Source organism: Crinia signifera, chromosome 6 (genome assembly GCF_055691185.1).
Source record: "Crinia signifera chromosome 6, ASM5569118v1, whole genome shotgun sequence".
Taxonomy (NCBI): Eukaryota; Metazoa; Chordata; class Amphibia; order Anura; family Myobatrachidae; genus Crinia; species Crinia signifera.
The window spans coordinates 17,278,611-17,301,415 of record NC_139222.1 but is presented as its reverse complement, the minus strand read 5'-3'; the positions used below and the strand labels follow the sequence as shown (position 1 = coordinate 17,301,415).

At 44.4% G+C, this 22,805-nt stretch overlaps 2 protein-coding genes and 1 long non-coding RNA gene across 5 annotated transcripts in view; all 3 read left to right on the top strand.

The window, feature by feature from the left end:
• The window catches only part of LOC146010005 (uncharacterized), a 730,148-nt gene that overhangs the window by 237,065 nt on the left and 470,278 nt on the right, over positions 1-22,805 (top strand). The window lies entirely within an intron of this gene.
• On the top strand, positions 6,990-10,871 carry LOC146010125 (uncharacterized). Its single transcript, XR_014444731.1, has 4 exons — positions 6,990-7,127; positions 8,185-8,283; positions 8,381-8,488; positions 10,195-10,871. It is a non-coding gene; the product is annotated as an uncharacterized LOC146010125 (long non-coding RNA).
• Positions 21,198-22,682, top strand: LOC146007368 (uncharacterized). The gene has a single exon (XM_083145717.1). The coding sequence runs from the start codon at positions 21,291-21,293 to the stop codon at positions 22,680-22,682; it is 1,392 nt and encodes a 463-aa protein (XP_083001843.1). The 5' UTR covers positions 21,198-21,290.

Genomic DNA, 22,805 nt, shown 5'->3' with positions numbered 1-22,805 from the left:
AGCACTGGGGCATGGAGCACTAGGGCATGTAACATGGAGCACTGGGGCATGTAACATGGAGCACTGGGGCATGTTTTAAAGGAGCAGTGGGGCATGTTTTAATGGAGCACTGGGGCATGTTTTAAAGGAGAACTGGGGGCATTCTTAAGATGGGGAAGGGGGGAGCATACTGGTAATGGTCTACAGTTTATTTACGGTACCATAATACGGTATTTGGTGTGTTTTGATTCCCAGACATGAGTACAAAGAGGAAGAGCTATACCGTTGAGTATAAGAAAGCTATTGCAGAAGACTCAGAGGGCAAGAATCTTTCAGCTTTCTGTAAAGAAAAGATGTTGAATATCAGAATGGTCCGAAAATGGAGAGCGGAGTACAATAAGCTCAGTCAGCTGGTGGATGAGGGAAAAGCTAAGAAGCGCAGGTCTGGATCCGGTCGGCAACCCTTATATCCTGAGCTGGAAGACATTATTGGTGAATGGATTGCTGACAGGAGAGCAAATGCTTTGGTTGTGCGCAGGGCTGATATTCAAGCATTTGCCCTTGCAATGGCACCACAGTTCGAAATGGTCCCAGAAGGATTCAAAGCATCACAACACTGGTTGGACGGTTTCCTTCAGCGATATGAACTGTCTCTAAGAAGATCAACCACAATGTTTAAGCTGGAAGATGCTGAAGTTATTAAACGTGCACTTTCATTCAAGTCCTTTATTGATGGGATCGACTTCTCTAAATACCAAACCTGCAATATGATCGCTATGGATGAAACTGCAGTGTTTATGGGTCAAGTGTCTCAAACAACAATTTATCACAGGGGTGCCACATCGATCTACATTCCCACCACTGGCTACGAAAGTGCACGGGTTACCTGTGTTTTGGCAATTCGTCTGGATGGTAAGAAAGTCACACCTCTAATCATCAGTAAGGGCAAGAAAGATAAGATTGAACGTGTATCCGGCGTTTACATTCTGGAAACCGAAAAAGCCTGGTGCACCCAAGCAGTTATAAGGAAGTGGCTGGATTTAATGCTGCCACTTGTTTTACGAGGTGACCAAAGAGGTCTGCTTGTCTGGGATTCTGCCAGCACTCACCGCGCTAAAGACATGAAGAACTTCCTTGCAGAAAGAAGAATAGATCAAGTAATGATTCCCGCAGGAATGACTGCCTATCTCCAGACTCTTGATATTGCAATAAACAAGCCATTCAAGGATTATTTGCGCATGGAAGTCAATGACTACATTGAAAATAGAATGGAAAGAAATCAGCGTGGAAACTTTGTGAAGCCCCGTCTGCAAGAGGTCGTGACTTGGGTGAAGAAGTCGTGGGATAAAATTACTGACAGCTGTGTCGCCAAAGCACTACGAGCTGGCTACCTGGACAAGACCTGCTCATTTAAGGAGAGCTATCTTGCTGGACATGACCGTTTGGGTCCACTTCTCCTGAAGGAAATGGAGGCCCAAGAAATACAGGCAGGAATTCCAGTTACCGGCATGGACACTTATGATGATGTTATCGAGGATGATGACATGGCCATTTTTGACTAAAGGTACCGTAGCTTTTTTTGTTTGTTTACACTGAAGGTACCGTAATGTTACTGTAACACTGACAGTATCCTGTTCATTGAAATGCCTGGCACCTGTTTTGACATATGCTGTCAACTGTTAATTGAAATGCCTGGCACCTGTTTTGACATTTGCTGTCAACTGTTAATTGAAATGCCTGGCACCTGTTTTGACATATGCTGTCAACTGTTAATTGAAATGCCTGGCACCTGTTTTGACATTTGCTGTCAACTGTTAATTGAAATGCCTGGCACCTGTTTTGACATTTGCTGTCAACTGTTAATTGAAATGCCTGGCACCTGTTTTGACATATGGGGGGACATTTACCAAAATGGATTCGTACACCTATTCGTATTCGTATTTGTTCTACGACCGTCTACGAATGTGTACGACTGGTGATGTTGTAAAAAAAGTCGTGTTCCGGAATGTTATTTATCTTAGAGTTGTCGTATAAAAAATCGTATTTATCGATGTCGTAGCCATGCGTATTTGGGTTTACACATGTTTTCGTGTTGTCGTACAATCGTATAGGAAATACGAATGTCGTAGGGATATTGGATGTAAAACCAAGATATTTCACGAATTGTCGTGAAACAAACTACGAAAAATCGTATTTTATTCCACATGCGTCACTACGAAACTGAAAGCACAATCGTGATTGGTGTTTTTCTTTTACACTTGGGAGGGCTCTCCCAGCCATATATAAGTCGTGAAGGCGCCAAAACTTGTTGTGGGTGTAGTTTGGAGTGTGTAGGAGAGAGGTGCAGTGGAGAGTTGGTTGGTGTTTTTTGGTGAGTTGGTTCTAAGTGATTTCTGAGTGTGTATTGTTGTGAAAGTTGTCTTGTGCTATTGTTTGTCTTGTCCTTTTAAAAGTTTGTCACTTGTTATTTTTCTTTTTTGTTCCAAAGTCGATATTTGTGTGTGTTTGTGTGTGTGTGTGTGTGTGTGTTTGAGGGAAGGAGTAGGAGTGTGTTTTGTGTTGTTTGTGTTTCATTTATTTTGTGTGGTAGAAGTTTGTGCTCATGTCTGAGACTGGTGAAAGTTCCATGGGTGAGGTGGAGGAGGTGGCTGATGTGATGGTGGGTGACGAGGAGCTGGAGGAGGAGGAGGATGAGGAATATGTGGCTGAGGAAGGTGAGGGTGAGAGTGAGGGTGAGGATGAAGAGGATTCTGAAGTGACTGTTGACACCCCTGCTGGCTCGAAGAAGGGGCAAAAGAAACCTCCTAAGAAGATGCCCAAGTTCTCAGCGGCTGAAAGCACTGCCCTTCTGCACAGTGTTATAAAGCATAAGGGCCCACTGTTTTTCCAGCCAGTGTCAGCAGCACAGAAGGCTAATATCTGGAAGGAAGTAGTGGAAGCAGTCAATGCTCATGGGACCGTTGTCCGTGACTTTGAGAATTGCAAGAAACGTTTCTACGACATCCGTCGGCTTGTCAAACAGAAACTGGTTAAGGAGGGGAAGCATCGTCGCAGATATGGGCCCAATGTCCCATCCCGTATTGACTGGAAGGATTATGAGCGGGCAATGGCCACTCTTATTCCAAAAGAGATTATCAGCCCACCTGGTGTGCTTGATTCGGATGCCCGACATGCTGGTGAGTATTGGTAGTTTTATCATAGCTATGATGCAACATAACATTTTATTTATTCACAACCATCATTGTTTAGTCACCAATGAGCCACACACCCAGTTCATTATCACTGTAATGTACACATGCTATACCACTCACATGGTTTATTTGTTTGGGTCGCATTTTTTTATCCAGACATTTGGTCGACACAAGCAGTATGTTGACATGTGAAGGTTACAACTTGTTTGCATTACAACACAATTGCACAGGTTAGGTCTGCACAAACAGTGCAAACCACAATACCTCACAGTCATGTAAATGTTCTTTTGTGTGATTTAATTTGGTGTTATTGTAGTTTAGTGTAACCAGCTAAAATGCTTGTTTCTAAATCAAAACCATATGCTTTGCATGGGGACAGATGTCTTATGTGGTGTTATAAATTGATTTAGTTGTTGTACATCAAAGTGAGATCTATATTGCTGTGTATCAGACAGTATTAACCCTGCACAGAAATGCTAAAACTGAGGGCAAATGAATGATTTACACCTGTAACATCTGGCCCACCTGCAGTGCACATGCTGCACTCAATCTAATAATTATTTGGTCTGGTTAAAGTGAAGCTGATTAACATAATTAATGCTTCCCCACATTGCTGCTTTTGATTCTTTCAATGCTAAAATCATTCAACATACATACATACATGTATGTCATGTTTATGATGTAGTTTGGAACTGATCTTATATAAATGGAACCGGCTTACAATTGTTATGTATGTTTGTGGCTGCATTTTCAGATGCAGTGTTTATGTGTAGTCCTCATTGTCTTATAATTTGGTGTTTGGTATGTGTGTTTGCATTAATCGTTGTGCTAACTATTGTTGTTGTATCCCATAGCAACGCCTGTGTGTTTTTAACATAAACCTTATTCCAATGACAAATGTTACGGTTTGCATTCAAGACTCAACATCCATTAATATTGTCTTGCTAATTAGAGGCATTAATGTGTGTTGTGCATGTGTAAACATCATGTATAAATTTAAATTGTTTACAATACACATTACAATTGTGCCAACATTATTGGAGTACTCTTGTAGGTGTCATGTTTATCTATTGTTTGTAGTAATCTCTGTTTTTATTCTTGTGGCTGCTTCTGATGCTAATGAGGATGTGTTGTGGTTGTGTCATTTGTCATCACAGCTGCACGTGAGAAGAAAGGAAGGTCCTCCTCTCCTTCTGGGTCCACCAAGATCTCAAAGGCCAAGCAATGGGACACATCCCCTGTGGTTTCAAGGGGTCCACGGGCCAAAAAGTTAAAAGTACTGCCAGCTTCAGTGGCTCTACATGACTCATCTGATTCAGATGATGACACAGGTATGTTTTGTAATTGTGCCATTGTCACATTCTTTTTCAACCCACACAACATTCTGGATGCGTACAAATATATAACATGGTAAGCCACAAATGGCCTGCCAATCAGCTACTGTGTCACAGACTGTGTTTCACAAATGTGAGACGGGATTTGTTTGTTTGGCTGTGTAGCTCTCCATTGTTACACTTGGAAAGTGTACATATTTTATCTCTCTCTCTCTGGTGGTGAACTTATGTTTGTGTTTTTTTTCTCCATACAGCATCCCGTGCTGCATCGCGGTCTGGCACCGCAAGGACTCCGAGCCGTTCCGTGGTTACTCCGGCCGATCCTGGCCAGGGGGATCTATTTGGTGTGGGGAAGACCGGTGTGTGTTCTGACCGAGCCATCCTCCTCTCTCTGTCTATCTCTGTCTCTCTCTCTGTCTGTCTGTCTCTGTGTGTCTCTCTCTCTGTCTCTCTCTCTGTCTGTCTCTGTGTGTCTCTCTCTCTCTGTCTCTCTCTGTCTCTTTGTCTCTCTGTCTCTCTCTCTCTCTCTCTCTCTCTCTCGGTGAACTTATGTTTGTCTTTTATTCTCCATACAGCATCCCGTGCTTCATCGCGGTCTGGCACCGCAAGGACTCCGAGCCGTTCCGTGGTTACTCCGGCCGATCCTGGCCAGGGGGATCTATTTGGTGTGGGGAAGACAGGTGTGTGTTCTGACCGAGCCATCCTCCTCTCTCTGTCTATCTCTGTCTCTCTCTCTGTCTGTCTGTCTCTGTGTGTCTCTCTCTCTGTCTCTCTCTCTGTCTGTCTCTGTGTCTCTCTCTCTCTCTGTCTCTCTCTGTCTCTTTGTCTCTCTCTCTCTCTCTCTCTCTCTCTCTCTCTCTCGGTGAACTTATGTTTGTCTTTTATTCTCCATACAGCATCCCGTGCTTCATCGCGGTCTGGCACCGCAAGGACTCCGAGCCGTTCCGTGGTTACTCCGGCCGATCCTGGCCAGGGGGATCTATTTGGTGTGGGGAAGACAGGTGTGTGTTCTGACCGAGCCATCCTCCTCTCTCTGTCTATCTCTGTCTCTCTCTCTGTCTGTCTGTCTCTGTGTGTCTCTCTCTCTGTCTCTCTCTCTCTCTGTCTCTTTGTCTCTCTGTCTCTCTCTCTCTCTCTCTCTCTCTCTCGGTGAACTTATGTTTGTCTTTTATTCTCCATACAGCATCCCGTTCTTCATCGCGGTCTGGCACCGCAAGGACTCAGAGCCGTTCCGTTGCTGATCCTGCCCAGGGGGATCTATTTGCTGTGGGGGAGACAGGTGTGTGTTCTGACAGAGCCATCCTCCTCTCTCTGTCTCTCTCTGTCTCTCTGTTGGTGAACTTATGTTTGTCTTTTATTGGCCATACAGCATCCCGTTCTTCATCGCCGTCTGGCACCGCAAAGAGTCAGAGCCGTTCCGTTGCTGATCCTGCCCAGGGGGATCTATTAGCTGTGGGGGAGACAGGTGTGTGTTCTGACAGAGCCATCCTCCTCTCTCTGTCTCTCTCTGTCTCTCTGTTGGTGAACTTATGTTTGTCTTTTATTGGCCATACAGCATCCCGTTCTTCATCGCCGTCTGGCACCGCAAAGAGTCAGAGCCGTTCCGTTGCTGATCCTGCCCAGGGGGATCTATTAGCTGTGGGGGAGACAGGTGTGTGTTCTGACAGAGCCATCCTCCTCTCTCTGTCTCTCTCTGTCTCTCTGTTGGTGAACTTATGTTTGTCTTTTATTGGCCATACAGCATCCCGTTCTTCATCGCGGTCTGGCACCGCAAAGAGTCAGAGCCGTTCCGTTGCTGATCCTGCCCAGGGGGATCTATTAGCTGTGGGGGAGACAGGTGTGTGTTCTGACAGAGCCATCCTCCTCTCTCTGTCTCTCTCTGTCTCTCTGTTGGTGAACTTATGCTTGTCTTTTATTGGCCATACAGCATCCCGTTTTTCATCGCGGTCTGGCACCGCAAAGAGTCAGAGCCGTTCCGTTGCTGATCCTGCCCAGGGGGATCTATTAGCTGTGGGGGAGACAGGTGTGTGTTCTGACAGAGCCATCCTCCTCTCTCTGTCTCTCTCTGTCTCTCTGTTGGTGAACTTATGTTTGTCTTTTATTCTCCATACAGCATCCCATTCTTCATCGCCGTCTGGCGCCGCAAAGACTCATACCCGTTCCGTGGCTACTCCTGCTGATCCTGCCCAGGGGGATCTATTTGTTGTTGAGGAGACAGGTGTGTGTTCTGACAGAGCTATCCTCCTCTCTCTCTCTCTCTCTGTCTCTCTCTCTGTCGGTGAACTTATGTTTGTCTTTTATTCTCCATACAGCATCCCATTCTTCATCGCGGTCTGGCGCCGCAAAGACTCATACCCGTTCCGTGGCTACTCCTGCTGATCCTGCCCAGGGGGATCTATTTGTTTTTGAGGAGACAGGTGTGTGTTCTGACAGAGCTATCCTCCTCTCTCTCTCTCTGTCTCTCTCTGTCTCTCTCTCTGTGTTTCTCTATCTCTGGTGGGGAACTTATGTTTCTCTTTGATTCTCCATACAGCATTCCATTCTGCCACCTCAAGGACTCACACCACATCCTCATCCCCTGGCTTTGATGTGACACATGGGGATTTCTTTGATGTTGAGATAGGTAAATTGTTGTCCTCTTAAGTGTGGTTCTATGAAAGTGTATATATGTTTGTGTATTTGTTTGATTCTATCTATCTATCTCTATATATATATATATACAGGTTGAGTATCCCGTATCCGAGTATCCGTTATCCGGATTATTCCGAAAACCATACATTCCTGAAAGTGATAAAAATAAATTTTTTGGCCTTAAAACTCACTGGGGACATTTGTAACAGCATCACTGGGGACATGATATGTAACTGGCACTATATATGTACAAGCAAATGATTGCTTGGCATTCAAATTCAGTGCTGAGATAGTACACAAATTATGACTCATGTTTTGAAACCTTGTTTTGTGAACAAATAAAATCTATTGGCGTGTATTTTATGTGGTCATAAAATATTTTTGAGTGTATTTTATGTGTTTATACAGCATACATGCAAGATACTTCAAAATACATAATTGAAATATAAAAATATTCCGAAAGACGGAATAATCCATTTTCCACTATTCTCCTGGACCCAAGCATTTTGGATACGGGATACTGAACGTATGTGTGTATGTATGTGTGTATGTATGTATGTATGTATGTATGTATGTATGTATGTGTGTGTGTGTGTGTATATATGTGTATATATATATATATCTCTATATATAATTCAGACACATGAACGGCACTCGCAAATAATAACGGTAAAGTAACAAGAAGAGTCCACACACGGAGGTGTAATCGACGTTTCGGGTCCTTGACCCTTTATCAAGACTTGTCCGTCTGATAAAGGGTCAAGGACCCGAAACGTCGATTACACCTCCGTGTGTGGACTCTTCTTGTTACTTTACCGTTATTATTTGCGAGTGCCGTTCATGTGTCTGAATTATATATCCTGCAAAGGAGAACGTGTGCACCGCAGCAGCTGACTTCATCCTAATCTGGAGTGCCGGGCATCGACCTACCTATCTCTATATATATATATATATCTCTATATATATATATATATATATATATATATATATATATATATTGTATTTTTGTTTTAAACACATGTATGACAATTGCTATTAATTATGCACAGTATCACGGCCTGCTGCTGGTCCTCGCCGTTTCACTAACACATCCGCAACGGCAACGGTGTCGGTGGCCCCTCAGGACACTGATGTTGGTCTAAATACAGGTACATGAAGAAACCGATTTTTGGAAAGCCCAATGACATGTGGTAACACCGGTATTTTGGGATGATTGATGCTTTGCAATGTTTTTTGCCTATGTAGCAACTGCATGTGAGCCAGACTCGTCGCCTCTGCTGGGACCAATCATTATACGGCCACCTGTCCTCACCCCACAACGGCAAGGCACTCATCAACTGTACTCCCACCAAGGTAACAATATATAATGGTGCACATCCCACATCACATGACCAGCTCCAGGAGAAACACAATGCTTAATTCCAGCACTCCCATCTCATGTATGTTTAAATCTGTGTCCCAGTCCAAAACAAATGATCTCCCTACTTCAGCACAGGTGATGCTAATCATACATCAATAGGGAAGTTCATGAACATAACATTATGCCCCTCCTGTAGTGGGCAAGGTTGACAGATGGGGTTATTGTATGCGTGTGATAATGGCCACCCAATATAGGTGCATACACACACACAGATATTCTGTCTGATGTATCTGTTGGGGATCAATTCCATGAGCATTATGGTAGCATTTCAGATTCCAAAATAGCCCAATCTATTACATGTAAAACTGGCAAAGTAAGAATGTTCCAAATGGCATATATCCAAATGTTGGAACCAATTTGTCAGAGTCATCAGTCTTTACAAGCGTTCACCACCATTGCTGCCCTTGGAATTCAAAAACTTATGCTGTGTACACATGGGTCTATATGATTGCTGGGGATATTTGGCTACCAATTTCATACATAATTGCACCCGTGTGTACGCAACATCAATGTTGAAGTTTTTATTGAACAGCACTTACATCAAACATACCATCTGTAAGTGTGTACAGAACTTATAACACTTTGCTGAAAATAACATAATCTCTGCTCATGGCATAGGGTTAACACCTTTCCCCTTTAATTCCGGACACATATTAATTACACAGGTTCTGTGGAAGTTTAAAACAAGGTGAAATGGAGTCTTGAAGTCACCCAGCCACAGAACCTGTGTAATTAATATGTGTCCTGAATTAAAGGGGAAAGGTGTTAACCCTAGCTCATGGTCTTCACTACTAATTACTGGTTGTTATCACCTAATTTGACACACCCTTGTTTGGCCAGCTCATCAGTGCAGCAGATTACATAATTTATTCATTAGTGTGAAAGTCCAGAAGGTTACTGCTTTTCATCGTGGTTTTAGCCATTAGCCATACAGTGTTGTCAACATTATACCCACTACCTGTAGTTTTTCAGTAACATGTGACCTGCTAATTGAATGTGTATTAATGCTGTGCATCACTGTTATTGGTTTTGAAATCACAGCTTCAATCACATACACTGTGAGTGCTTCATGTGCTCTTTTGCTGCAGCAGCCTTATACGTGGACATACATGTATATTCTGCTCACAGCAAACCAAAATGTCCCAATCCAAATTGGCTAACCCATGTGCAGCGCCGGTGGGGCAGATGTAACATGGATATCAAGTTGATCACATTTCTATGTGTTAAAACTCCAGTGCAGCCTAAATAATGTGCTTATTTTAAAGAACACAGCACTTGAGATTTCTGCTTCCACATACCCCAGGCAAATTTATCTGTCTCTGCACATGTTACATCTGGCCCAGCTGCACTGCACATGCTTTTAGCCATGTTGTTGTAAAATGTGAACTACCAGCATAACAGAATAATAGGCATACTGCAACGGTAATGCTGTGTACACACGGGGGCAATAGGGTCTGAAATGGCTGGCAATATGGTCGCAGGTGATATACTTTACATCATAGGCTTAATTAGGAGTGAATATTTGAGCACACACCTAAGTTGCCTTACATAATTGATGTATTGGAAAGTGGTCTTGCTAGTGTTAGACTCGAAAATGCAAATGGACTAATAGTAATGATATATGCATCCATTTTTGTAGGTGCTGACGAGCCTGATGTGAGTGCATCAAGAGAAGAGGCGGAACAAATGTGGCCAATGCGTGAAAACACCCCATCTCCCCCACCCAGGCGAATGCCACATAGCCCCCAGCTGACTTTCAGCCCCGAACCGCAAGCTGGTGGACCTGCTGCAGATTTTTTCATCAATTGGGCTGCCCACCAAGCCCGATGTGAGGCAACCTTTAAGGTGCAAGCAGCACATCTAGAGAGGCTACATTCGGAAACCGGACGCATTGCCAGAACACAAGCACTTCTGCATAAAGACAATCGCACCCTGTTAAAGTGTGTGACGGCAATGCGGGTCGAACAGATGACATTCCAAAATAGAATGGTCTCGCTGATGGAGTCCCTATGCCAGCAACACAGTAGCCATACCAGGCTCTTTGAAGACATATCTGGGTCATTACGTGAACGAAATATTATGGCGGCCCAACAAAGCACCACATCGCAGAGCACCACATCGCAGAGCACCACATCGCAGAGCACCAGCGCTACGCCCCTGTCTACTCCCCTCCCTTCACCAACACGCCGGTCAAGCCGGCAAACTCAGAAACCAACACCAAATGTAAAGGGGGCAAGGCCTTCAAAGCGTGGGGGTAAATAATGTTGCTTGTGTACATTTTTGCATGATGTTAATGCAAGAGTAAATTTTTTTTGGTTACCACATGTTCTGCTTGGTATTACCTTTTATTGACCCACAGCACATCATCTGACATAAGGTAGAAATATTTATTGCACTACACAACCGTATGGACATCTCTTCACAGTACACATAGGAAAAAACTACAATGTATGTGGTCACCCACATACACACACAACCCAAAATCTGTGTTTGCAGATGTAACATTCACATCATCAACATTCCTGAGGAAGCCGGCGAAAATGGACATGTGTATTGACACCATAGAACACCTATTAGGAAAAAAAAAAAAAACATTAACACATGTAAAAAAACAACACACATATAAATATAGCATTCACTTAAGCCGCGTACAGACGGGGGAGATAGATAGCTCAGCCATATATTGCTAGCAATATATGGCAGCACACTATTTTGCTTGGTTTCTCCTTTTCATCATGGACCAGAGAAGGTCGATGATGAAAGGGAATCTCTGGTGGCAAATGCCGCAGCCGTCATCAGCTGGTTGCAAGAGCAAGGTCCTGCCACCAGCGATGTTTATTTTGTGGGAAACTCACCTGGCAAATGATCGCCGGGGCACACACCCATCACTGCCAATATGGTTGGCTGCAAACCCATTTCAAGATATTTCTGGCCCTATTGCCCCCGTGTGTACACAGCTTTACTTCTACACAGTATAGTGCATGCAAACACATCTCGCAATATAGCCATGTCATCATTATGTGAACTATTTGCCCATTGGAGACAAAAATCTGTTAGGCCAGCTCTTTATAACAATTCGCCCTAGCTGTGTGTGACGAATCCCGGGAGGCTGCAGGAGAGAAAGACAGGTAGGTGTAACATGCAAACTACTTAATGGTGATGATGCCTGTGAGAGATGACAACAATTAGCATGGCATGTCACCATTGCAATGTACAATCCAGACCCACATTAGTTAACACTTTGACATATAGGAAGGACATAATGTACACACATGATTTGGCCAAAACTTACCATCCACATGTAGCCAAGCAGAAGTGAGGCAGACATCCATGGCAACAGCAGCACAGAAATCCGCACCCGAGCTGTGTGTGAAGGTGGTTGTGATCAACATCAGCATATGATGTTGGTTCATGCATGATGCTTTCAGCAGTGAACAATGTACACCAAAATGGGAAAAAAATGTACAAAATTGGAACCCTTACGTAAAATTTCAGACAACATCAAACATTACACTGAAACAATACTTACAGGCAAAAGAACGGCCAGCAAATGACATCCAGGTACCAGGGAGCCCAGGAGAACAAGCCCCACACACATTCAGCCTTCAGAACCAAAGTGCAAACAATATATAAGGATTTTCGGAAATAACATGTATTGTTATGTTGGTGTGGCTTACAATTAACATTTACAGTTAAGGCATCAAGCATATACATTTGAAAATTTGAAAATTATGTACGTTCTACTATTACAAAGGTTACGTAGACACCACTAATGGTAGACATGTGAAGCCAATTGTTAAGTGTAAACGTGCCCACACACTAGAAAGATCTGCCACTCTAAGATTTGCGCATCAATTAGCCTTGCAATCTTTTGTTGGTGTTGGACAAAATAATTTGGTGAAGCGGACATCTTTATCAAAGATATGTGTAAAATTTGCATGTGCGTTCCTAGGGATCTTTTGACAAATATACTGATCTTTCGTGCAGCACTTAACATCATAATATTCAGATAAAGATCCACAGGAGCACACATCTGACTGAAATGGAGAGATGTATGACCGATTATCGGAACACATTTGACGATATATCGGTCAAATGTTTAGAAATTGCATACCAAATGTATGACGTCTGTGGGCACCTTAACAGTTATTTATATTGTGACCCGTGATATGTGCCTAGAGGATGTCTGGATTGTTGGCCATATGCCATTGTTACTCACCACTAAAGGATGCCTGGATGAGCTCATCGCGAATCTGCCGCCCAGACGCTGTACTCCATCTATCACCAGATCTTTCATTTTCCAAATCAGTCTCACTGTCTTCTCCGCCCTCAATGTCTGGTAGATCTTGATCCAGACAGAGGTTGTGAAGAAAACAGCAAGCCATCACAATTTTCGAGACCTTTTGGGGGCTGTACAACAACAAGCCACCAGACTTATCTAGGCACCGAAAGCGAGATTTTAATACGCCAAAGCATCTTTCTATCACACATCTGGTGGCCTTATGTGCACGTTGAAAATTGTGATCTGCTTCAGAAAGGGGGTTTGACAGTGGAGTAAGGAGCCAGGATAAACAGGGAAACCCCTTATCACCTGAAATTTTGAAAAACAAGATTAACACACCTCACTACATGATTGAACAAGGACACAATTTAGGGCAGAAATGCTGCATGCATAACATTATTTTTGGTTGTGCAAACATGTAGAAATGTCACTACTTGCATCTTCTTACACATATATAAGTATTATCAACATGCATTATTGATGTAAAGCAGCATACAAAACCACAACACGAATCTATCAATCAATCAATCAATCTATCTATTTGTATATATCTATCTATCTATCTATCTACTTGTAGTGTGACCAGGCACAACAGGTTGCTGGCTGGGTGCATTAGTTGACGGCAATGTCGACTTATTTGGTATTGAGAGGCGGCACTCCAACCTTGTCCAATTAGACATACATACAGCAATGTTTCAATGCGTGTGCATTATTATCAGGCTATATATATATATATATATATATATATATATATATATATATAATTGCAGATGGGTCTATGATAGACCAGGCCGGCACTCCAGAGACTGACGCAAGATAATAATGTAGACTACACCATGTCGGCTGCGGTCCGCAGCCGACATGGTGTAGTCTACATTATTATCTTGCGTCAGTCTCTGGAGTGCCGGCCTGGTCTATCATAGACCCATCTGCAATTAGCAACATTTATGGCAAGGTCACCACGAGCAGCTGATTATTTATCCGGAGTGCCGGACCCCTGGATCCCCTTTATATATATATATATATATATATATATATATATATATATATATAGATAGATAGATAGATAGATAGATAGATAGAGAGAGAGAGAGAGAGAGAGAGAGAGAGAGAGAGAGACTGAACCAGAGACTGAGAGAGAGCCAGAGACATTTTCAAATGTATATATGCATACACACACACACACATTGCCAGAGAGATAAACACACATGTGTAATCAATTCCCTCTATATCACAGACTACAGTTTATACACTATTAGACACTTACCCAGTAGCCAGCCCTCTGCCATTGATCCGGCTTCAAACTCATCAAAGAGGACTGACTGGCCGAGGATGTAGGAGTCATGACATGAGCCAGGGTAGCCTGCAAACACACTCATGATCTTAAGATTTGCATCACAGACCACCTGCACGTTGGTACTTGTGCTTCCATGTCGATTATAATAGGAACGGGCAGTATCCCGAGGTGGTCTCAGCGGAATGTGGGTGCAGTCAATCGCACCAAGCACATTGGGCATGGATGCAATGCGATGGAATGCTACCCTAACATCATGCCACTCTGTCTCCTGGCTTGGGAAGCAGATTGAGGCATCTATATGTGGCTGAAGGGCTTCAAGCACCTGGGTCAGGTACCTGGACAGTGTGGGCTGAGACATGCCAATGCCTTGGGCAGTGACATGTTGAAAACTACCAGACGCCAGAAAGTACAACACAGCCAGCAGTTTGTGCAGGCCTGAGACAGCGCATGAGCGTCCTGTCACAGGATCTAGCTCCAGTCTAATGAGGCCATACAGACGGAGAATGTTGGTACGATTAAGCCGGAACATCTGTATAACCACATCATCCGGCAATGCGTCAAAACATAAACGCGGCCTAAATAAACGAGGCCGACGCAGCCTCTGTGATACCTGCTGGACCTGCTGGTCATGCTCAGTTTCATGATGCCGGCGTCTTCTTCCTTGACACAGCCAAGACATCAGCTGTCTCAAAGCCCACACTGAAGCACCCTGAAATAGCATATAGTCTGCCATGCTAGAAGTCAGGAAGTGTTTGTAGGTGGATATTAGGCTTTTATAAGGCACACATTTGTGATTACAAAGGTCTGTGATGTGTTGTTAAAATGATAACACATGTGTTCCATTGAACCAGGTGAAATACACTTCAAAATACACCTTGTCAAGGAGGGTGTATTTTGTTTCACAATTTTTTTTACGATTCGTAGTGGTTTACGAATACGATTTTTCAAAATCACGAATACGAATTTTTAGTACATGATGAAAAGACGGCTTGGCAATGCAAAAATCATTCGTATTCTATCGATGGTGTAGACTTTTCGTACACATGCGTAGTCGTATTTTTAAATACGAATACGAACGCGATATTACAAGTTTACGCATAGAAACATTTCACGATTCTACGATTTTTCCACTTGTTAACTTGGCATTTCACGAATACGACAGAAATTCACGCCATTTTACCTACGAATACGACTTTTTAGATTTTTGAAATACGAATCCATTTTGGTAAATGTCCCCCATGCTGTCAACTGTTAATTGAAATGCCTGGCACCTGTTTTGACATTTGCTGTCAACTGTTAATTGAAATGCCTGGCACCTGTTTTGACATTTGCTGTCAACTGTTAATTGAAATGCCTGGCACCTGTTTTGACATTTGGGGGGAAATTTACCAATATGAAAAACCTAGTTTTTCGTATTGGTTGTTTCCCTACGACTGCATACGACTGTTTAAGTCGTATGCAAAGTCGTGTTCCGGAGGGGGATTTACAAAGCAGTCAGATACGACTGCTTTGTAACCCTCCGATGGTGTAATGATTCGTATTAGCGGCCGTATATACGGCTGCTAATACGAATTATTTCTAGCAGTCTGCACGGATCAAGTCAGATCCGTGCAGGCTGCAAGGTGTAAAAAAAAATAGAAAAATAAATAAATAAAAAAAAAAACCGGCGTGGGGTCCCCCCCACAGCCGAAACCAGCACCAGGCTGAAGGAGCCGGGGCCGGTAATTAAAAATCAGGGAGCCCGACAAATAGGGGTTCCCCGATTTTTAACAACCAGCCCCAGGCTCCAGGTCCGGGGCTGGTTCCCAAAATACGGGGGACAAAATGAGTAGGGGTCCCCCGTATTTTAAGAACCAGCCCCAGGCACAACCAGCCGGCAGGGTAATGTCACAGCCGGGGGACACTTATAATATAAGGTCCCGCGGCCAAAACATTCTCCCTACCGACCAGTCAGCCTGGCCAGGGGCCCTGGGGGAGTGGGGACCCCCCCAATAAAGGGGTCCCCCCCCTCCAGGACTTACCTGACCAGGCTGAAGCCTGGTGCTGTCCTCGATGCCCCTGGGCGTTGGGCATCGAGCTGATAAATGTTGTAAAAAATAGATAAACCATTGTTTTTTACTGTGGCACTACAAGTGCCAGCAAGCCTCCCCAGCAAGCTGGGACTTGGAGAACCACAAGTCCCAGCCTGCTGGGCATTAAAGGGCCCGCTGGCACTTGTAGTTCTACAGTTAAAAAAATAGTGCACAAAACACACTGATACACTTTTAAAATAAAACTTTATTACATACAAAGCCCACACATACTGATACTTACCTATCTTCTCTCCGTAGGTAGCCCTGATGTCCTGTGTCGGCGTCTTCTGGTCCTGTGTCGTCTTCTTCCTCCATGTCGACGTCGCTGTCGGCGATGGTGTCCCCGTCCGGATCCGACGAAATCTATTTGGGAAGCTGTGGAAGGAAACCATACTCACCTGTCCCAGCGCGACGTAGTCCAGGTAAGGGTCTTTGCAAAAAAATAAACCGAAAACCCCGAAACCAAACCGGACTGACGGAGACGCACGTGTGTTTGTTTACATCGTGCGGCTCCGCCTCCCGAATGCCGCTATTGGCCGCCTTGCGGCCTAGCGGCTCCTGATTGGCCGCTAGGCCGCAAGGCGGCCAATAGCGGCATTCGGGAGGCGGAGCCGCACGATGTAAACACCGTGCGTCTCCGTCGTGTCCGGTCTGGTTTCGGGGTTTTCGGTTTATTTTTTTGCAAAGACCCTTACCTGGACTACGTCGCGCTGGGACAGGTGAGTATGGTTTCCTTCCACAGCTTCCCAAATGGATTTCGTCGGATCCGGACGGGGACACCATCGCCGACAGCGACGTCGACATGGAGGAAGAAGACGACACAGGACCAGAAGACGCCGACACAGGACATCAGGGCTACCTACGGAGAGAAGATAGGTAAGTATTAGTATGTGTGGGCTTTGTGTGTAATAAAGTTTTATTTTAAAAGTGTATCAGTGTGTTTTGTGCACTATTTTTTTAACTGTAGAACTACAAGTGCCAGCGGGCCCTTTAATGCCCAGCAGGCTGGGACTTGTGGTTCTCCAAGTCCCAGCTTGCTGGCACTTGTAGTGCCACAGTAAAAAACAATGGTTTATCTATTTTTTACAACATTTATCAGCTCGATGCCCACCGCCCAGGGGCATCGAGGACAGCACCAGGCTTCAGCCTGGTCAGGTAAGTCCTGGAGGGGGGGGACCCCTTTATTGGGGGGGTCCCCACTCCCCCAGGGCCCCTGGCCAGGCTGACTGGTCGGTAGGGAGAATGTTTTGGCCGCGGGACCTTATATTATAAGTGTCCCCCGGCTGTGACATTACCCTGCCGGCTGGTTGTGCCTGGGGCTGGTTCTTAAAATACGGGGGACCCCTACTCATTTTGTCCCCCGTATTTTGGGAACCAGCCCCGGACCTGGAGCCTGGGGCTGGTTGTTAAAAATCGGGGAACCCCTATTTGTCGGGCTCCCTGATTTTTAATTACCGGCCCCGGCTCCTTCAGCCTGGTGCTGGTTATGGCTGTGGGGGGGACCCCACGCCGTTTTTTTTTAAAATTTATTTATTTTTCTATTTTTTTTGACACCTTGCAGCCTGCACGGATCTGACTTGATCCGTGCAGACGGCTAGAAATAATTCGTATTAGCAGCCGTATATACGGCCGCTAATACGAATCATTACACCATCGGAGGGTTACAAAGCAGTCGTATCTGACTGCTTTGTAAATCCCCCTCCGGAACACGACTTTGCATACGACTTAAACAGTCGTATGCAGTCGTAGGGAAACAACCAATACGAAAAACTAGGTTTTTCATATTGGTAAATTTCCCCCAATATCCCTGGTTACAGTATGTATAGGGAGCCACAGATTCTGTGCTGCTGGGCGGTCATCATACAGATATAATATCCCCGGTTACAGTATGTATAGGGAGCCACAGATTCTGTGCTGCTGGGCGATCATCATACAGATATAATATCCCTGGTTACAGTATGTATAGGGTACCACAGATTCTGTGCTGCTGGGCGGTCATCATATAGATATAATATCCCTGGTTACAGTATGTATAGGGTGCCACAGATTCTGTGCTGCTGATCGGTCATCATACAGATATAATATCCCTGGTTACAGTATGTATAGGGTGCCACGGATTCTGTGCTGCTGGTCGGTCATCATACAGATATAATATCCCTGGTTACAGTATGTATAGGGTGCCGCAGATTCTGTGCTGCTGGGCGGTCATCATACAGATATAATATCCCTGGTTACAGTATGTATAGGGTGCCGCAGATTCTGTGCTGCTGGGCGGTCATCATACAGATATAATATCCCTGGTTACAGTATGTATAGGGTGCCACGGATTCTGTGCTGCTGGACGGTCATCATACAGATATAATATCCCCGGTTACAGTATGTATAGGGTGCCACGGATTCTGTGCTGCTGGGCGGTCATCATACAGATATAATATCCCCGGTTACAGTATGTATAGGGTGCCACAGATTCTGTGCTGCTGGGCGGTCATCATACAGATATAATATCCCCGGTCACAGTATGTATAGGGTGCCGCAGATTCTGTGCTGCTGGGCGGTCATCATACAGATATAATATCCCTGGTTACAGTATGTATAGGATGCCACAGATTCTGTGCTGCCGGGCGGTCATCATACAGATATAATATCCCTGGTTACAGTATGTATAGGGTGCCACAGATTCTGTGCTGCCGGGCGGTCATCATACAGATATAATATCCCTGGTTACAGTATGTATAGGGTGCCGCAGATTCTGTGCTGCTGGGCGGTCATCATACAGATATAATATCCCCGGTCACAATATGTATATGGTGCCGCAGATTCTGTGCTGCTGGGCGGTCATCATACAGATATAATATCCCTGGTTACAGTATGTATAGGATGCCACAGATTCTGTGCTGCCGGGCGGTCATCATACAGATATAATATCCCTGGTTACAGTATAGGGGGCCACAGATCCTGTGCTGCTGGGCGGTCATCATACAGATATAATATCCCTGGTTACAGTATGTATAGGGTGCCGCAGATTCTGTGCTGCTGGGCGGTCATCATACAGATATAATATCCCCGGTCACAGTATGTATATGGTGCCGCAGATTCTGTGCTGCTGGGCGGTCATCATACAGATATAATATCCCTGGTTACAGTATGTATAGGATGCCACAGATTCTGTGCTGCCGGGCGGTCATCATACAGATATAATATCCCTGGTTACAGTATAGGGGGCCACGGATTCTGTGCTGCTGGTCGGTCATCATACAGATATAATATCCCCGGTTACAGTATGTATAGGGTGCCGCAGATTCTGTGCTGCTGGGCGGTCATCATACAGATATAATATCCCTGGTTACAGTATGTATAGGGTGCCGCAGATTCTGTGCTGCTGGGCGGTCATCATACAGATATAATATCCCTGGTTACAGTATGTATAGGGTGCCACGGATTCTGTGCTGCTGGACGGTCATCATACAGATATAATATCCCCGGTTACAGTATGTATAGGGTGCCACGGATTCTGTGCTGCTGGGCGGTCATCATACAGATATAATATCCCTGGTTACAGTATGTATAGGGTGCCACAGATTCTGTGCTGCTGGGCGGTCATCATACAGATATAATATCCCTGGTTACAGTATGTATAGGGTGCCGCAGATTCTGTGCTGCTGGGCGGTCATCATACAGATATAATATCCCTGGTTACAGTATGTATAGGGTACCACAGATTCTGTGCTGCTGGGCGGTCATCATACAGATATAATATCCCTGGTTACAGTATGTATAGGGAGCCACAGATTCTGTGCTGCTGGGCGGTCATCATACAGATATAATATCCCTGGTTACAGTATGTATAGGGGGCCACAGATTCTGTGCTGCTGGGCGGTCATCATACAGATATAATACCCCTGGTTACAGTATGTATAGGGTGCCACAGATCCTGTGCTGCTGGGCGGTCATCATACAGATATAATATCCCTGGTTACAGTATGTATAGGGTGCCGCAGATTCTGTGCTGCTGGGCGGTCATCATACAGATATAATATCCCCGGTCACAGTATGTATATGGTGCCACAGATTCTGTGCTGCTGGGCGGTCATCATACAGATATAATATCCCTGGTTACAGTATGTATAGGATGCCACAGATTCTGTGCTGCCGGGCGGTCATCATACAGATATAATATCCCTGGTTACAGTATAGGGGGCCACAGATTCTGTGCTTCTGGGCGGTCATCATACAGATATAATATCCCTGGTTACAGTATGTATAGGGGGCCACAGATTCTGTGCTGCTGGGCGGTCATCATACAGATATAATATAACTGGTTACAATATGTATAGGGTATACAGTTTTGCAGTGTAACAATGTAACAGATAAAAGAGAGGCTTCCAGTCCTGTGACGCTGGCCGGGCAATGTGGTCAGGGCTTTGTGGCTCTATGTACGTAAGACCCAGGATTTGCACTGGATGGATGACCTGCTGGGTCTGCATGATAACAGCAGGAGAGGCTGGTTAGCCTGTGATCAGCATTATCAGGTGGATCACTGTTACCAGGATTACCTTGTAGCAAGTCTGCCTGTTCCTGATCCTGTTGGGGCAGCAAGAGACTGGTGTGTGCAGCTAGGATGGTGTGGCACGGAGCCTCTGCTAAGCTGGGGTGCTGGGCTGTCACCTGCTGCTCAGTGCAGCTCTTACCCAATGTTACCAGTCTGGGTACCCCAGAGACGCCAGCTTGCCCTTAGGACCAGCTTTGTGGCATCCCTTATGCCTTCCCTTTATGCTCTTTGTTTCTGTTCTGTTATATTACTGTTCTCCTTGTTAGGATTGTTGTTCTCATTCCTGAATAGTGTTTATCCCCTCTCCCCTGTTCTTTAATCCTATTCTGTCTTTAGGGGCTTTGTTAGGCAGAATAGTGACACCCAGTCTTACAGATCTCTTACACTGCCCGGCGCCCAATACTTCAGTGTCTCCCAATGCACTAATATAATAAGGGTTACCTCATCTACATAAATCCCATTATTTGCTGCATGATATTTAGTACTGTAGGAAAGTATTTATAACGGAATAACTTGTACTCACTGATAGTATGAAATGGGTGAGGGGAAAGGGGAAGAGCGATATTTCTATATCTGTATGTTATTTCCAGCAGATGGACACAGAAGCAGGAATACCTCGGAGGGACGTCTTATTCTGTCTCCAGACTATAAAACAGAAGATAACATCATACAGGATTCTCCAGAAGACACCTTCATTACCTTAAATATACAGCCAGTGCTTCACAGTGCAGATAAATCACCTGATACCTCTAATCCTGAGGACTGTTCTCCTGGTAACTCAGATACTGCTACACATAGAGCAGCTCATACAGGTGCTGACATATTTACCTGTTCTGAGTGTGGTACATGTTTTATAAATCAGTCAGTTTTTATTAGACATCAGAGAACTCACACAGGTGAGAAGCCGTTTCCTTGTACAGAATGTGGGAAATGTTTTACCCAGAAAGCAGAGCTTGTTAGACATGAGAGAACTCACATAGGTGAGATGCCATTTCCATGTTATGAGTGTGGGAAAGTTTTTTTTACGAAAGCAGATCTTGTTATACATGAGAGAACTCACACAGGTGAGTTGTTTCCATGTACAGAATGTGGGAAATCTTTTACCCGGAAATCAGTTCTCATTAACCATGTGAAAATTCACACTGGTGAAAAACCATTTCCATATTCTGAGTGTGGGACATGTTTTATAAAGAAATCAGATCTTGTTATACATGAGAGACATCACACAGGTGAGAAGCCGTTTCCATGTTATGAGTGTGGGAAATGTTTTTTTACAAAATCATCTCTCGTTACACATGTGAGAATTCACACTGGTGATAAACCATTTCCATGTTCTGAGTGTGGGAAATGTTTTATAAAGAAATCAGATCTTGTTATACATGAGAGACATCACACAGGTGAGAAGCCGTTTCCATGTTCTGAGTGTGGGAAATGTTTTTCTCAGAAAATGATTCTTGTCCTACATGAGAGAAGTCACACAGGTGAGAAGCCATTTCCATGTTCTGAGTGTGGGAAATGTTTTTCTCAGAAAATGCATCTTGTCCTACATGAAAGATCTCACACAGGTGAGAAGCCGTTTCCATGTTCTGAGTGTGAGAAATGTTTTGTAAAGAAATCAGATCTTGTTAGACATGAGAGAACTCACACAGATGAGAAGCCATTTCCATGTTCTAAGTGTGGGAAATGTTTTTCCCAGAAAAGTGGTCTTGTCATACATGGGAGAACTCACACAGGTGAGAAGCCATTTCCATGTTCTGAGTGTGGGAAATCTTTTGCCCAGAATTCAAAGCTTGTCCGACATGAGAGAACTCACACAGGTGAGAAGCCATTTCCATGTTCTGAGTGTGGGAAATGTTTTTCCCATAAAAATTCTCTTGTCCTACATGAGAGAACTCACACAGGTAAAGCACAGTTTCCATGTTCTTAGGGCTCAATTCAGTGCTGATTGCTGAGTTTTCGGACTCTCCTGAAGGCCATGATATAGAGCAGAGATAGAGGTAGAACCATGTGTATGCAGCATTCTAGGTGTGAGCTCTTATATTGCCTATTC

Excerpts from the sequence above, each read along its gene's own strand:
- LOC146007368 (XM_083145717.1), top strand. The coding sequence starts at position 21,291 with ATGGGTGAGGGGAAAGGGGAAGAGCGATATTTCTATATCTGTATGTTA.